The 18758-nt window shown below is 39.1% G+C and overlaps 1 protein-coding gene across 2 annotated transcripts in view; it reads right to left on the reverse strand.

Moving 5' to 3' along the window:
• Positions 1–18758, reverse strand: part of GABRA2 (gamma-aminobutyric acid type A receptor subunit alpha2) — a 93647-nt gene that overhangs the window by 37120 nt on the left and 37769 nt on the right. For both annotated transcript variants that reach the window (XM_042470510.1, XM_042470509.1), the window contains exon 4: positions 8684–8751. In XM_042470510.1, coding sequence (XP_042326444.1) covers positions 8684–8751 — 68 coding nt within the window. The remainder of the gene's footprint in view (positions 1–8683; positions 8752–18758) is intronic.

Here is an 18758-nt window from a genome sequence, read left to right on the forward strand (position 1 = left end):
ATGAATCAGGAACACTAGTGGAGATAAAAGCAGCTGAGTCTAGTGTTAATATGCCCCCTGTGAAAATCTCTTTGCTTAAATAATTCTCACTATCGGCATGAGGCAAGAAGTCTGGCCGGAAGTCAACTAATATCTTATTTAACATAGATTTCAGTCAGGGTTAGGTGAGAAATCTATTGGGTTCATATTCTAATGTGAGATGACCCAATTTGCATCTCCTGGAATTGAAATGTTGACCCAAACAGAGTTTGTAATTATAATTTTGCACATGTCTGAGATGTATTCTGCACACATATATGCAGAATACTGAGAAATGTAAACTTTTGAAAAATGTATATTTTCATCAATGGAACACATTTTGACACAATTTGGTCAACAGAAGAGGGCACACCAAAATTGAACATGTTTGAAAAATGTGCCTAAACCCACAAACATTTGAGGGTAAAATGTACAAGTATCCACATTCATTTCTAGGGCGGGAGGAGCAATTTAATGTGGATTTAAGCTGCAAAGAGCTTCCTGACTGAAACTGGAGAACCTCAAAAAAGTTGAGCCTACAAGACTTGTGCATCATCAAATTTGAGACACATAAAAGAGTTCATTTAAACTGTAATTTTATTTCCATAAAAAAGAAGTGCCCCCATGCTTCACCTGTGCACATTTTGGCATGCATACATACATTCATGAGCAATATTAATGATCTCAGAAAATCAATCAGCTCACACTCAGTAGACATGAATTTTAGAAATCTCCCGCTTCAGCAAAAGACTGTAAACAACACTACTTACTTATTAATTATATTTGTATCCAACTTTTCTTCCAAAGAATTAAAGGCAATGTAAACCATTTCTCCCTACACCATTTTATCCTCATAGTAGTGTCAAGAGAGTATGGCCCATGGTCACTCACTGACATTTCTAACTGAATGGGAATTTGAATATGGGTCATATGTTTCTAGTCTGGTGCTTTAAACATTACACAGCTTGACATCAGCAGCAGCAAAAGCAGGAGAGAAGAAACAATGGTGTAGAAACAAAATTGCTCTTGGAGCAGACCATTACACTCTTAGTACTGAACAGATTACTATTTATGTGCCATAACATCTAATCTAAATGTACTAATCTAAAATATTAATCTTCTGATTTTTTAATTTTATTTTTATTTATTTCAAGGATTTATATCCCACCTTTTTCCCACAATGGGATTCAAGGCAGTTACTGGAATTAGCAATCCTGTAGCAATCCCTGGGTAGAAGCTTGCCTAGAGTATCTGTAATCATTTCTTCAGATGGACAATGCTGTATAACACTAATTAGTTGTTAGAATAATTGAATCATAGAGTTGGACGAGACCATAAGGACCATCCAGTCCAAACCCCTGCCATGCAGGAAGACACAAAGCACTCCTAACAGATGGCTATCTTGCATGTCTCTTTGAAGGCACTGAATACTTAACTCTGGAGCCTCACTGAAATACACTATGTGATTTAATGCACACTTTTATCCAGATATATGTATTTGTATTTTTCCCATCGATTGCTGTACTCTTACATGCTTCCTATGGCTCTATTCCACCACTTTGACTATTAAGTAAATTCTGCCTAAGCTGGATGTGGGTATGTAACACCATTCTTATGTCTTACCCTCAAATGTAGTCTATTCAGACTGTATCATAATCACTTAACACCAGAATTATATGTTACCTTAGCATCCAGTAATATGCACCTGGTTATCTTAACTATGTTGGGTATGGGGGGGGGTGTCTCCTTTCCCCTACTTCAGTTTGACAAGGTGTGTATGGCACAGTCATCTACTGCTGAATAGCATTTTCCTTTCAATGTTGCTTCATCATCCTTTTATATATATTCCCACTATCTGTGTAAAATATTTGTTGCTTTTACTCAAATGTATTGTTGGTCACTGCCACCTATTGTAATTTTCCCACCATCTCATTAAACTATCATATGAGATATACAAAAGTATAAATGAACAAAACCATCAGTTGAGATTACCGGGCATCTATTCCCACTTGGTGTGTGAATCTTCATTAGCCCACAAGGGGCAGTATGAATGTTTCCCAAAGGAGGTGTCATCCTAATTTTGGCTGCATTTATGAAGTATGGTGGGCACTGCTTTCACTTTTAAAGGACACATGGATTTCATTGGTATATAGAGGAAGCCTCTACCTTTTGACTCCCTGTTATCTGGCTACCCACTCTTTCAGTGCTTGCAAATTAAAGACAAGGTCCATTCATCTGACAAGGGACCCACTCTTGTGTTATTTTTTCCTGCCTACCAAGGCTTGCTTGAGATCGACCACACACATGCACACTGCTTTTAAACCAAACTGAGGGAGAAAAGGGCACCAAGCCAACAAAGACTTTGCAAACTGCAAGTGGAGGGAAAGGAGAAATGAGTGGATGCAGGGAATCCTAAGCAAGCCACCGTAATTCCTTCATGTTCCTTACCTGGGTTCTGCATTTCAACCAATTCTGGCTTTTGATAGTGCTGCAGTCCATAACCTGCCAGGTAAGCAGGAGCTTCCTGTAGTATGCTGATTATTTCCTTATATACTGTGTTAACTTCCGTTTTGAAGTGCTTTTGTATATTTTCTATGCCCTAGGCATCTGTGTTCCACAAAGCTCTCTCAGAGTCTCTAAGACAGCAATCTCTTACATGTTTGCACACCTCTTATACTTGGCTAAGCCTTACTTTATACTGTTTACACAGCAGTTAAAAATACTGTTTAAATGTTCAGCACTCATGCAATTTCTGAAGTTTAGTGTACAGATCTTTAGCCATATTTTCTTTTCCTTATCTCGATGAGTTGCTTACCTTCCTCCACCATAATGATATTTTCATGGTCTAAATTGCTAAATAGTTATCTATTTTATCCCTACTTAAAATATACCATAGATCACCTATGGGTAGCAGCATTTCAGCTTTGAGTTTCCTGTGTGGATAATCCTAATTATTCAACTTTTCCACTAGAAATGTTATCACCCGTTCTTCTTTGCCATCCTTCTCTCCTAATTATTTGGTGAATAGACAATGATCCCCCCTCCCCCCCAGTATCACCAATATTCTAGTTTGCCATCTTGGCCATTCTAGACTGGATATCTTGGCAAGGTGAGACAGCACCTCAAGGAGTCTCCAATCATCCTGGAGAAATATTTGGCCTGGTGATAGACCAAGATGTTAAATGGTGTGTGAACAGAAAGGAATTGTCTTTTTTTCCCCTGTGTTTTTTTTCTTTTGCAATTTTCACAAAATATAATTAAGCACAACTCTCATCTCTACTAGTGGCTTTTCCCCTCCATGGAACTAAGGGACTGTACAGACCACCCTTCAGGTGAGCCAGATCAGGGCTGTGGCAACTACACACTGTGGCCTTAATCCGGCCTCTCCAGGGCACAAAAAGTGGCTCCTTTTTGTACACTGGAAAGGGTGTGATAGCTGTGCCACTGTGGTTTGAAGGTGCTCCTTTGGTGCTGCATCATGTGGACACAGCGCCAGTCCCATGATGCTGTGTGCCATGTGGAGCAGCGTGCGGCATCCTGGCACCCTGGGGACAGAGTTGAGGCATGTGTCATGTGGATGTGACGCCCCGACTCTGCCCCCAGGCCGGCCCTAATGGCCGGTCTGCACAGAGCCTAAGTATGCACACACAACACTCTGAACAAAGCTGACCACATAAAGACAGAATAAACCCTACAGTATTAGTAATCCAGATTTATGCAACAAAGCAACAACTATTATATTTTTTAATATAGTGAGGGTTTTTTTTAGAACTAAGAAATAAACATTCATGAAAATATACAAATCCCTTCCCCCCACAAAAGACCACAATCTTGCAGCAGTTTATATCATGAAAAGTGATTTAAACGTTGCTCCATTTACCATGTGTGGTAAATCAAGTCGCATTTTCCATCACTAGTTGGCATAATCCTCCTTTTTAAATCATGACTCATAATTAAATTTTATTTTATTTTTTGGCACTTTTGCAATTTTCATTAATCTGCTTCACACAAACTTCAGTTATATTTTAGATAACTGTTACTAAAACAAATGACTGCAATGCAGAAAGAACAGAAACAGGACATTAGAGAGAAAGGTGAATTGGGGGATCCCCAAAGAAATGGGGAAAGCCCTAAGCAAGTAAGGAAATTGGTTACAACTTTACTGTTTAAGAATGACCAGTTACATACTTAGACTGCAGCCACATTGGCCCAAAATACTTCAGGAGTAGCCCTGACAGTGCACTAAATTCCCCCCATTACCCTGACACTCCAGAGTGACGCCATGAGCATGCATGTGTGAACAGCCACCTGGTGTTGCTCTGAAGGACTCCAGATCTTCTGTGAAGATCTGATGCTAAAGGTGAGTTTTTACAATCCATTTTAAGAGTGTTATAATCCAAGTTCGGTGCTGAACTGGCCATACATTGTCAAGACAGTTTGCATCAGAATCAGGGATTGGTCCCTGTGTCATCTGACTGATCACTGTGAAGACAGAGGGAGGACATGTTATTTGGCCTATGCGGGCATGGACTTACTCATTACTGCAGTGTTCTAACCCTGTTTACATGGAGTTGCCTCATGAACTGTATGCTATATTTCAATGAACTAGTTTCTTATTGATGTTCTTTGAACTCTGCAGTCAAAGTAAACAAGTTTTGCAGTGTGCCATACTCAGATGGTGGAAGAGATGATGGAAAAATGCTATGTAATATAGGAAGCTTCCTTCAGTTCTCCTCATCAGACATAATAACAGCTACTCTATTGGTTCAGAACTATATTTATAGCTATACTTATAGCAGCAGTTTAGATTGGAGGCTAATATGTCATTATTTAGAGTCAATTCACCAGTTCCTTATTATTGTTTTCTATTCATAAATTGTTGGCACCATGCTTTCCTCCAACTGGTTTAAATCATGGTGCTGTGAGGTTGGTTTGGCTAACAGCAGTTTATCTAGGGTCACTATGAAAACTTTGTGAGTGATCATCTCTATCTGCATTACTCATCACAAAACAGATAAGTGGTAGCTACAAAAAAACTGGATATAATAATGCCATAAGAAAGACAAACAAACAGAAGATAAACACCCACCCACACCAGTTTCTATTTAAAATGAAAACAAACAAAAATAAAGCTCACTAGAAAATCAAATGACATCTTTTGATTCCCAAAATGCTTGTTTTTTTCAGCTAATAAGAAAAGGAGGAAAGCATTTTTATCTCATTTTCAATTTGCTCTAGGTATGTGCTTTGATTCCCTGCTCAGCCATGGAAGCCCACTTGGTAACCTTGGGTGAGTCACATACTCTCATCCCCAGAAAACCCCATAATAGAGTCATCTTAGGGTTGTCATACATTAGAATGACTTCAAGGCATATAGCAACAACAACAAGGCAATTTTACCTGTCAAGTATTCAGGAGACCTCTCAATAATGATTCCCTTTTCATTTATATGTATTTTTAAATTATCATCTCAACATTTTTTTTCTTTCAAAAGTATGGTGATAATTTCATGTTTGTTCCCACATATGTGAAAGTCATTTATCCAACAGCAGTGTCAATACCCACTTTAAAGAAAACTCTTCTATTTTAGAGTTAATGTCAGCCCTTGGCATTAGTAAACATTTTAACCACTTTCATACAGCTGACTACTTATCTACAATCAGACCTGCAACTAATGGCTGTCATTTTGAGGCACAAATTTTCATTTCCATAAGGACTCTCTAGAGAGCTATTATGTTTGTAAATGCTAAATAGGATTCTATTATCTATTGCTGTGTGTCTTATGTTCTCATTTACACCCAAGCAAAGCAAGTGTGAAATGCTGCCAAGTGAATTCTCCTCCCAGCCATCTCGATTTTTAAAATTTCACACTTACATGTACTGCAATGGGAAATCAATCTCACAGTGCCCAATCAATAAAAAGATTTATTTAGTGTAAGTGATAATATTTTGTGTCACTGGAAGAAACTCAAGATAGTCACTTGAGACACTTGAGATCTACTATAGCCAGTTGCCTATCTGAAACGACTTATTAAACTTGGTATATCCTCTTGTAGCAGACACTGGGGAATTATACAATAAAACAATAGGGAGATCTAGCCTGGACTAATCAGACTGGCAAATTGTTTTAACTTTTCATGTGAAAATATTATGTAGTCTTCTATGATAAAAAAAGAGCTCATGATGACACTAATATTTAATATTTTCATTACTATTAGTGAAGAAGGCATTATTTTACTGCGCAGCAGACTCAGTAGCAAGTGGTGACCCTGAGCTGTATTAAATATTACTGGGATCAAATGTGGTTGTTTGTATTCCTTTTGTAGAAAAAGGTACAACTGCTGCAACAACAATAAATGCAATATGTGCTGAAATATAACAAAGAAAGTGAATATAGGACATTACTGGAAAAGTAAATTAAAAAGAGAAAATTTAAAAAATTTAAAATGGAAAGGAGTGGTGCAAATTACAAGCAAGAAGATAAAATAAATATATATTTCTCAAAAAAGCAAGTATATTTGCATGATACCTTTCAGATTTTTTTAAAAAAAAGGACAGCTAGAAGGGAAATGTGAAGGCCAAATAACTTATTAATCACATCACATATATCTAATAGGACTAGCACATCCAGTCACTATACAATGGATAGTTAAAGTGTGGATTTCCTGAATGAAAAGCCTATATGTATTATGTTATGAAGCTTCCTAGTCAACATATCACTGGGACTATTCTATCCTAGCAATCAAATTATCCATCATATTTTGTTTTGATCTGCAAGTTCCTTTGTGAGTTCCTTATTCTTCATCAGTAAAAGCTCCCACTCTTGCTGCTAGTTAATCACTAGAAGAGGGCCAGTCTTCTGCAAAAGACTCATTATGTGCGATGTTAGTTACAACTCTAAATATTTTTATTGCCCAAAACAGTAATTTATTCATGTGTTGATAAAGCATACTATCTCATGTTCAAGCTTCTGTTAGCATGTTCATTTCATTCTTTGACCCAGCAACATATTAACTTTGGATCATCATAAGAAAAGCCTTATAACTAGCTCCAGATCCCAGAGACTGTGCCATGTCAATCTTTTTAAATTACCAGGTTGTAGTTTACTTAAAAGGCATGTCCTAAGCTGCCTGTGGGATCTTCAGTCTTCAGCTGTGCCTGACAGACCATGCTGCTGTAATTGGATTCTGTGAATCTGACACTGGGTCAGACTTGAGGTTTGCTTTCCAAGGCTGAAAGAGTAATTACAAGTAGAAACAAATCTGTAAGTGTTACTTTGATCATACCTTATCGTTGATTGATTTCTTGCCCTCAACACTGTAAAAATGGCTGCTTAGCTTCCCTTGCAAGGAAATAATAAAAAAGGCACCTCCTGTGTATTGCACATATTATTGCATTACTGTCTGATGTACTTTCTTGAAAGGCAAGGGACCATTGGTAAACTGTGCCTTGAGGGAATCTTTCAATTACAGAGTTCCATGAGATCAGTAACTTTGTTAAGACATGGTTGAAGCTCCTTCACAGACTTCCTTGTCAACCCATGGAAGTCAGAAGTACAGAGGGGGCTGGAGTACACATCCCTAGTGCCCTCTACACACTTAGAAAACATATCTGAATAGGGCTGCAGTCTAGTTACAGAGTAAGCTTTACTTGCATGGAGCATATGTGCTTCAATGTATGAGTACCTTGACTAATGGAATTAGGGGTGCAGTTTCTGTAGGGATGTGAAAAATATTTGCAGTCAGGGTAAGGAATATCTGTTCCAGGTCTCAGTGGACAAAAAAACCTTTAGCTTCAGTCTCAGGCTATGATTGGTGAAGGCAAGAGACATTTTTATTCCTATTACGTAAGCAATTCTACACCACTGTGCTTGGTGAGGGCTGGAGTTAAGTTGTTTTAGTAGTTGTGAGCATGCCAGTATGATTATGAAACTATTTTTTTTTATAATTAATACTTCATGCTGCGATTGGTGGAAAGAATTAGATAATATCTTGATATAACAGACTTTAATATTGGCCACTGTTGAAGTCAGTATGTCAAAATGTGTCTGGTCTTTGTTCAGATGTTGGTTTTTTACATCAATGACCATCCATCTTCTACCAGTGAATATAGTTGTGCCAAATGGACCAACACCTTTATTGTGCCTTGTTACGACTTTTACTTCCTCTAGATATGTATACGTTTGACTATTGGGTCTAAAGCAGAGATGGGAAGCCTGTAGCCCTGCAAATGTTTCTGAACTCCAGTTTCAAGCAATTCTAGCCAGCTTGGCCAAAGTTAAAGCATGATGGCAGAAGCTCTTTAACGGCATCTGGAGGGTCTAAGATAAAAAGAGAGATCATAACAAAACAGCTGTAGATATGTATGAAGTAAAAGGATATAGTGTCCAAAAAAACAGTGTGTGTCTAATGTTTTTTTAACCAGCCTGTTTCACAAGCAACTAGACTTTTTAATGGTTCAGACAAGGAGGACTCTGAGACCACAAAAGGTTCCACTACAGACTGTGGAGCTCCTGGTAAAATGTACAGGCCATCCCCCACCCTGCGACCAATTCCCATGCACTCTTGCAGAGTTATATGTTATATTACATCACTTCGCAACAAGGCCTTGGCCATTGTGCTCTGATTAACATTATGTCAAAAATTATTTCACTCTGGGGACTCACCATATCTGTATCTGAAACAGGCCCAAAACTGGTCACATAGATGTTTGTGAAGACTTCAGTTGTACTATCTGGCATAAGAAAAGAAAAGAAAGAAGAAGTGTATATGTGTGTATTTTCCTCTTTGAATTCTGTTTACAAATATGCTGAGACAGGTCCTGCAATGCATTTTCTTCAACAAACAGCAATGCATTTTTGTCAGCAAATAACAAACAGGTATTTTTGGAGCATAGCCACGAGTAGCTTTTTTTTTTTTTACCATTTATAAACACTGCAAAAACAGTTTCTAAAGGAAATTCAAGTGAAGCCTCTGTAATTCTTTGAAGAAATGAACAGCTGGTCATTTCTTTTGATAAGCTGTCTTGACGTGTAGAGGATAAGAATATTTGTGAGAATAGCTTGCATCTTTTATTTTATGTGTTTAGTTTTTGCAGTTTTAGAGAATGCATTTGTTGTAAGTTTATTTATGGAACACTAGAAAGTAAAATGTAAAGTCCAATATAGAATCACCAATGCATAAAGTGGTCTATGAACATAACTTGGAAAGATGATTTTTTTAGGTTGGGGGGGATACGATGTCAGAATACGTAGACCAAATTTTTGGAATGTATTCCAAAAATGTAACTTTCCCAAGCTTTGCCTAAGAGCCAAATGTTCTTCTGCACATCAAAGTATGGTTGTATACACACTGCAGAAATAATGCAGTTTGACACCACTTTAACTGCCATGGCTCAATGCAATGCCTGGGATTTGTAGTTTGTTGTGGCACCAGAGGTCTCTGACAGAAAAGGTTAAATATCTTATCAAAAGTACAGAATCCCATAGTATTGAGCCATGGCAGTTGAAGTGGTGTCAAACTGCAGTGTGGATGCACCTGCAGAATTCCAGTTTTTCTTGATCTCACACGCTCCATTGTGGATAAAAATATCTTTGCCATTTTTACATACACCAACATAATTGACAAATCTTTTGGAGACACTGGTCTAATGCAACTGCTGGTCCCAACTAGATTAGACAAACAATTTCTAAATGGTAAATCAACACTAATATAAATCTCAATAATTCAATGGGGGTACCTTAGTCAGGGCAAGTAACTGAGTTTAGCATATCTCCAACTGTGGCCCTAATTAATTCCCTTCCATTCCATTTTCTCAGCAGCTTTTAAAATGTCCCACTTCTTCCCATTTCCCTCCTCTGCACTATATACATTGTTGTTCATGTAAGAATTTTGTTCAGGAAAGATGTTGGAAATAAAAATACTGTACAAATATTTTAAAGCCTTGTCCCATTTCTGTTCAGCCATCTTTTAAGTTCCACCTGAGGAATGGTGGAATATAAATGAAATTATTATCAACCATCATCAATCTTCATTAACATCCACCAACATTATCATCATAACCCTTTCTAAGTGGTGAAGATGAAGATAGGGAAATATGCATTGGCTTTCTATAAATATATGTATACATCTTTTTACCCAAATGCTAAAATGTTCTCATTATTTGCACATATCAAGCAACTATAAATTCATTCTATAAATACAAAGAATTTCAACTGTCTGTGCAGAGCTCAATAGCAAAGAGCAAATGTTTTTGTATAGGCTCCTGCACAGAGAACTAGAAAATGTAAGCAAGGTGTAAGAGAGATGGGTATGGAACGCCATAAAAAACTACTGTATGTCTTTTTTTATAGACACAATTCATAATACCACTTAACAATTAGATTTTAAAAAAGGAAATATACCAAACACTTATTCTACCATAGTCGTCCTGTGAAAAATAATAAGTGGCTTCATAAAATAGTACAAAATAATTCCAATTTACCTCACTGTACAAGTAGAACAATGAAAATATATGAAAATAAAATTCATAGAAGGAAGGGAGTCCCAGTCTTCATAATATTCAATGATCCAATAAAGAGGCTAAAAAGCACCCAAGCATATTCTTTTGCTTTCCCTTTCCACACTTAGAAACACAAAGTTATATATTACAAATAGATATATGAGCAAGAGCCATAAGAAATCTAATAGGTTCTAAGTCAGTGATGGTGAACCTTTTAGAGGCCGAGTGCCCAAACTGCAACCCAAAACCCACCTATTTATTGCGAAGTGCCATGTCCCTCTGGCTTTCTAATAACAAACTCTGGCAAACTGTGTGCTGGGGTGACAGCACATGTGCCCACAGAGAGGGCTCTGAGTGTCACCTCTGGCACGTGTGCCATAGGTTCGCCATCACTGTTCTAAGGGTTGCTTTGAGATGTAGCAAGTATTTCCCCCCTTTTCAAGATGGAGGTAAAGCCCTATCTTAGCCTTCACAAAATCTCCATATAAAACTGCAATAAAAGCAGAATAAAACCAAAATTAAAGCAAATATGACATAAGAAAAAATAATTGAGATATATTTGTAAGGTCCATGTGTGGTCATCCATTGTGTATCATTAAAAGGGCAAAGGATTGGGAAAGTCATTTACTGCATAAAAGATTGTAGGGGAACTGAATTCAGAAAATCATTTGGAGAGCATACTCCAATATACTAGTTATACATTTTTCCTTTCTTTCTCTGTTCCCTTGCTGTATGAAGATCTTACACAAATGTACATACATTTATTTTTCTATTATCTATTACATTTATATTCTGCCTTTCTTGCAACATGGAATTCAAGACGAATCTGTACATAAAGTTCCCAAGCAGTTACCCATTCAAGAAAAGCTGCTTAGCTCTACCATGGATGATATATACATTTAATTTCATACCATATGAAAGAGCTATATGAGCTTGAAATCACACAAATTTCCACCTAGAGAGAGTTCCTGTCCCTTTTCTTTTCCTTCTCTCCTTCCACTAATATCAAACACCAAAGGCAGCAGCTCAGCCAATGTCACATCCTTAGATCAATACATCCTGCCAACTTGGAAGAGCAAGAAGTAAGGTGAAGAGGGAAGCCACTTATTTTCTTTACATCAGAAGAGAGAAAACACAGACTGTGTATTGAACATGACTCCCCAACCTCCACTGCCCCGTATTTGCTACTACTAGCATCAGAACTGCTAACCAATGGTGGACAGAGTTCAAACTCCCACGCCAGTCTTTTTGGAGTTCCCTTTTGGAAGGAAAGGAGACATTTTACACTGCAGAATGGCATGATGGATTCTATTGTGCACAATAGTACTCTGAAACCCTCTTCCACCAGAGAGAACTTCTTCAGTTGTTATTCTATCATTATGGCAATTGTGGCGACAGTGGAAACCTAGGCACTGGACACCAAATTTCAGCAGTACTGTACAACCCTGGGCGAACTGGGAAAACAATGCAACCCAACCACGCCTGCAGTTTTCCCACCTTTACTTTACATTACTGGAAAAATACTCTGTAAATAGAACCTTCTTGAATTTGTCACACCACAAATTATCAAATCCTGGAAAAATTAAGTGAAGGTGGAGTGTGTGCCTGCTCAAGTATGCACATTATTTCTTATATGCATCATTCGTGCAATTTTGTGGTTAAATACACAAGGCATTAACAATCCTGAGGAATTTGGAATAAGGGAGAGACAGTTATACAGCTATCAATCCTGAGATGGGAAAAACAGAAAGAAAAAGTGACAAACAACTAGATCTATACCAAGTATTCACAAGCAAAATCTTTCTGTACAGAAAACAGTGTTTTCAAAAAGATAGCAGTAGGGTGGTTCAAATGTAATATAATATAATGTGAACATAATCCATGGTTTAGCATTATGCAGTGTTATCTATTCATTCAGTATATTTCAGTCCCATGCACTTCCTCTTCCTTAGCCACTTCTATTTTACTTCTATTTTAAATTAGCCAGTCTGCTCTCTCGCCCAAACACAAACTGGTTACCATGATTTGTTTCAGTTAATAATGGGAGAGTCTCTATTTTGATCAGTTTTTCCAATTCCTAACTGTATTTTATTCCCCTCCTAGTTTTGCATCAGATTGCAAGAGTACAGTATGTATTTTCTTCACACGCTGAAATTTGCACAGATGTGAACCATTTTCACAGAATCTTAGGCCCAAAACAGATGGGCAAAATGATGTGGCTTCAGGTTGGGGGCATGGCATTTAAACGATGCACACCCCAAACATGACCTGAAGCTGCACCAATGCTGCGCCAATAAAAAAGAACCAGGCCAAAAAGTAGTGGATATAATCCACTACTGCTGGTGGCCCGGTTTAGGACCATGGCAGCAGCCCAGATCAGGAGTGAGCCCATGTTGTCACAGTCCAAGAGTGACTGGCACATCTTCCACCTAAGTTTCAGCACTGTCATTCTCCCTCAGAGGCATGCCCCATTTCCTGCTTTTCCAGAAAAGTCTACTCCACTCTTTCCAGAAAAAGTTCACCCTCCCTAATAAATTGAAGTGTAGACCCAACAGCTTGATGTTGTTTGTCTGTTAATTGTTGTTACTTCTTGTCTCAATCTGTGGGGAGATGGGAAATAAATAATTATTATTATTTATGAAACTAAATTATTTCAGCTAACCATGATTAAGATTAACCACAGTTTAGATCCAGGGTTTATAGAGAAAGAGAAAATTTATCACCTCACAGCTATGCAAGGGATGAGGAGAAGATGAAAATGGAAAAGTCAGTGAATCACTGAGGGTCACCCATAGTATTAAGCTACTGTTTGGCATTATGAGAATGACATTCAGGAGCTTTGGCTTTAGTGTTATCTCTGTACACAGATTGCCAAATTGTTCCCTTGCTCCTTTCTTACATAGTTAATAATGCACTCTGTGCTATTTCATTCACTGTTCTCTAGTGCTATTTTATTTTAAAAACTGAGAAAGCAACCACAATTTATTTGTCCACAAAAACAAACAAACCCAAAATCCTTTATTGGGATCAAACAAACAGTGCTGTCCAATTCTCTGAAAGTTTTTATTAGCATAGATGTTAAGCAAAACAAACAATAAAAGGAGAAAAGCTGGCAACATGTTAAAATTCATATTGTCAGATGGCTAAAGCAGTCTTAAAATGAATTTCAAAAAATGTTCTTAAAATTTAATTATATTAGCCTCAGCTAAATGCTATGCAGATGATTAACGAGAAGAGATAGGACAAAACACAGCATTAAAACAATAGCAACAGCACACAACTAATCACAGAAAAAGCCTGCTTAGAAGATACAATTGCCCAGATCTGTCATATAGTAGTCTTGCATGTGTCACAAAGAATTTGGCTTCTGGATTTAGGATTGATCAGTCAGATTTGACGAACTGACACTATCAAGAAGCCAGTTAAGAATAATGACTGGAAGCATGGTCCAATCCAACTCGTTATCATAGAGAGAGGATGTGGTTGTAATGTGAAAACTTTTTCCTCTATTACATTGCTTGACTGTTCCCACATCCCTCCTGAAAAGAATAATAAAAAATAACAAAATTTTCAAGAGGAAAGAAACTGAATTGCCTCTTTCCACTTTAGCTCAAACCTACTGACAAGCAAAAATTGTACAATGTCTCTAGAGCTTTTACAAGAGAAAAAACTGACAGCTTGCACCTTGTAGTACAAAGGAAGTAACTGATCCTTAATTCACATCTTAGTTTTAATTAGGTTGATTAGATGAAGTGAAGGGGGAATAAAGAGAAACGGGTGTGTGCTTATTCTTTATTCCTATACCACTGCATCAAAATAAAGCTTAGTGGCCATTGCCTCCTCTTTTGCCTCTTGACTCCAAGGAAATGCCAGACAGAGCATGAAGTTTCTTGCAGTTCCACAGATCGCTGCACCACTGGTCATCTCAGAATTACAGACAATCTCTTGAATATAATGCCCTCCCTGAAATGTATTTGTTAACTTCTTATTGTGATAAAATAAGATGGGAAAAAAAGAATGGGGGAGAGAATATGCTCTTCCATCTTTGCCAAGGCAAATAGCCTATCTTAACAGTGGGGATGCTGGAAGAGGGCACCATAACTCTATGGTTGTTAGGCCGCTTCTGAAAAACCTTTCCTGGACCCCCTGGACAGGAACAACTATAGTCCAGTGTCCCACCGGCAGGGTGATCGAGAGGGCTGTTGCTCTTCAACTCCAAGTGATTTTGGATAAAACCGATTATCTAGATCCATTTCAAACCAGGTTTAGGACAGGATATGGAGTTCAGACTGCCAGACAAGAGGTACTCATAGTAGGGGCCCCTAATCCAGGTATTGGGACACAGCAACCAGTCCTAGATGGGGTTACACTCCCCTCAAAGAACTGTGTTTGCAGTCTGGGGGTGCTCCTAGATACGTTGCTCCAAATGACAAATCGGGTAAATGTGACAGTCAGGAGTGCTTGCTATCAGCTTTGGCTGATACACCAGCTGTGCCCTTTCCTGGAACCGAAGGACCTGGAAACTGTGGTACACTGGTAACTTCATGACTTGACTTCTGCAATGTGCTCTACATGAGGTTACCCAGAAACTTTAGTTAGTACAGAATATGACAGCCAGGTTGGTCACCAAAAAATCCAGGAGTGACCATATAACACCTATCATGAAATCACTACACTGCAGACTGACTGCTACCTCCCAGGGGACCTTCTCTTCTGCCACTAGCAGATTGTGGAATGGCCTGCTGAAGCAGATCTGTCATATTATCAACTTAGGCCTGGTACACACTGGCACTGAAACGCCACCCCTTTGTGCTGTGCAGCATTGCCACAGCAACCAAACGGCACAGCAAAGCTGTGCAGCAAAAAATGAGTTGCCCAGAGTGGCTCCTTTTTGTGACGTAGCCCTATGACGCCACACCCTCTAAGAGATGTGTGGGCTCAGATGCCCAGATGTCATCTACACACCCCTGTGTGGGCAGTGCCGCTCAATAATGGTGCCGCCCACATATCATAGGGATCGGGAATGTGTGGTTGGTGTGCACTCCCGAGCCCTGCTATCACTGCCAGGATGCCGCTTCCTGGCAGTGTGTACCACACCTTAGATAGCTTTAAAAAGGCTGTCAAGACAGATCTCTTTTGGCAGGCCTTTCCTGAATAGAAAAATCCATTCATAAATTGAGTTCACCCATGTTTGTGTCTCCTGCAACCCCTTCACCAGTCTGATAAGCTGAGAATGTTATGTATAATTTTATTCTATGATTTGTTTAACAGATTATTTTAATTGTCATATGTTTAATTGTCATTTTAAGGAGGGGAGGGAAGATTGGGCTATTACATAGTGTATTGTTGGAATCTTAAATTGTAAGCTGTTCTGGTTGTTTTTGTAACAGAGAAGTGGGATATAAATAAATATTATTATTATTATGAGGATATCAAGCAACAGTATTTATTTATTTATTTATTGTTCTTGTATCCCACTTTTTGCCCCAAATGGGATCCAAAGCACCTTGTATCTGAAAGGAAATTCCTCGAGCTTCAGAACATAACTTTTATAAAGAAAGCTTTAGAAGTGGTGCTGTCATATTCTGTTTGGTCTAGAAAACCAGTCATATGAGTTTACTGACATATAGTTGGCTCTTCCTTTCCATGGGCTTTCCGTCCATGGATTGGAGCATCTGCGGATGGCTCTGAACTGTTTTTACCAATGAAAGTGTGTGTACGCACTGTGCCGACCCAGTCGCACACACAAAGTGCAACCATTGATGAGAATGGGGATGGAACCCCCGCAGATATGAAAGACCGACTATATAGCTGTGTCAGCCAGTGTTACTACATGGTACTATGATGGCAGCTGTATTATAACAACAGTGGGAACAGTCCTTGAAAGTTATAGTGGTACTGCAGCATCTACTTCTACATCCAATACTCACAGTAATCTCCAACCCAAGAGACTGGTGGCGATGGTAATATGTGAAAGAGTGAGCCAGTTGGCTGTAATGATAAGATGTTTGCTGTTTGGGATGTTGAGATAAAAAGCACTTCATTAATAATGGAAAATTAAAATGGAAATTATGTAGCATGTTATTTAACTATTATTTTAGCAATAAGAGGCCCACAATACTGTCCTACAAGTTGACACCATTGGAAGAATAGATATTAATTATTTTTAAAAAGAGTAACTACAGCCCGCCCTCGGCATATGTGCCCTCGCTGTATGCGGCTTTAAGCTTACACAGACAGCGAGTGCACCACCATCCAAATAAATGAGACTCCAGCATACGCGAAATTTGCCTTACCCTGATGAGTCCAGAACTGATCCCCCATGTATGGCAAGGGCGGACTGTATTTCAAAATCTTCCCCTTGAAGATTCTCCTTTCTTCATGATTGAGCCACCTTTGTGTTACCCAACATGAATTTATCAATGCATTGCTGTTGTTGCAGTCATTATCACCATGACTATCCTCATCATTTTCATCCCCATTGTTATCATCATTGTCTATATCCAGAACTGGGACTCAAGATGGCTCATAGCAAGAAAACCAAGTACAATCATCCCTCAACATTTGCAGCTTTGATACTGGTGGATTCAATTATTCATGAGGTCAAGGGCACTGTGTACACACTCCTCCTCCTCATCCCTCCTGGGCTAATCCCCTGGGGGGGGGGGAGCCCTGAAGGGAGAATCTGGAAAGGGTGCATGTGCCAATCCCACCACTTTCCAGGACGGAGAGCTGCCTCTTTCCCCAAGCAGCTCTCTGTCTTGGGAAGAGGTTTGGGGAGAACAATCCCCCACCCTTTTCCAGGACAGGGAGCTACCTTGACACTCTTGACTTGGGAAGGGGTTTGGGGAAAATAAATGTGCACTCCCCTGCCCTTCCAGTGCCTTGCTAGAGCTGTTTAAAGCTTCATAAGGGAGATGGGGGCATGCATGTGTGCACTGCTCTCACTCCCCCAGCTTTATTCGAGAATTTTGACTTCCGTGAGGGGGTCTTGTGCCCTTAACTTCCCTGAATGTCAAGAATAAATAGTAAAATAAAAACACAAAATTAAAATCATACAAAAATAATAGTTCAACTATAATTAAGCCAACTGTAGAATTGAAACTATTTTACACAGGGGTGTCCAGCTATGGAAGGCTAGGGGGCTGCAGTAGTCCCATCAGGAAACCTTGAAGGATCACACCGCCTCATTGCACTGCACTGTAAATACATAAATAAATAAATATTGCTTGTAAAAAGCCTCTGATAGGCATGAAAATATTCCCACCATCTTTTGGGGCCTTCTTCACCATTTTAGGCCTCTCTTTCTTTTACAAGAAGAGATGAGCAGAATAATTTTGATCTCTGGGGGACCCACAGAGGACTCCAAACATGGTGGAAATTACTTCCATGCCCCCTTGTAAACATTTTGGGGGGAAATTGCAAAATAAAATTGATCTTTGGGGCCCACAAAAATACATTGGACATGTGCCACCCACTTTTCCCACCTTAATTCAAAACACATACACTAAAGTACAAGAATAAAAACAATAGAACAACACAGTCTGATAGATCCCCCCCCCCCCAATCACCTGGTAATAGAAGGACAGCAAGGAGAAAGCCATTCTAACCTCTCTAAAGAAGAATCTTCCAAAGCCTGGGGACTTTTTGGGCCCTCACGCCTTGATTTCTGCAATGCACTCTACATGGGGCTACCCTCGTGCTTGGTCCGGAAACTTCAGTTAGTTCAGAACATGGCAGTCAGATTGGTCTCCAGTACATCCAGAAGAGACCATATAACACCGATCTTAAGATCACTCCACTGGCTGCCCATCAGTTTCCGGGCCCAGTACAAGGTGCTGGTTATTACCTTTAAAGCCCTAAATAGCTTGGGTCCAACCTGTCTTCGGGACCGCCTCCTTCCATATAATCTTCCCCGCACACTTAGATCCTCAGGGAAAAATCTACGACCTCCCAGAGGACCTTCTCAGCTGTAGCTCCCAGATTGTGGAATGGCCTGCCGGACGAGATCTGTCATATTACCACTCTAAACAGCCTTTAAAAAGCTATAAGGATGGATCTCTTCCGGCAGGCCTTTCCTGAATAATTCTCCGGCTATATCTAATTGCTGACCTCTGACTTCACCACAGTTATTGTATTGTTTTTAAGTATGTTTTATGTTTTAAATTCTACATTGTTTAATTGTATTTTAAAGGGGGGGGGTTGAGGGCTCGGATTGTATATTTTTAATCTTGTAAGCC

This window comes from Sceloporus undulatus, chromosome 5 (assembly GCF_019175285.1).
Source record: "Sceloporus undulatus isolate JIND9_A2432 ecotype Alabama chromosome 5, SceUnd_v1.1, whole genome shotgun sequence".
NCBI lineage: Eukaryota > Metazoa > Chordata > Lepidosauria > Squamata > Phrynosomatidae > Sceloporus > Sceloporus undulatus.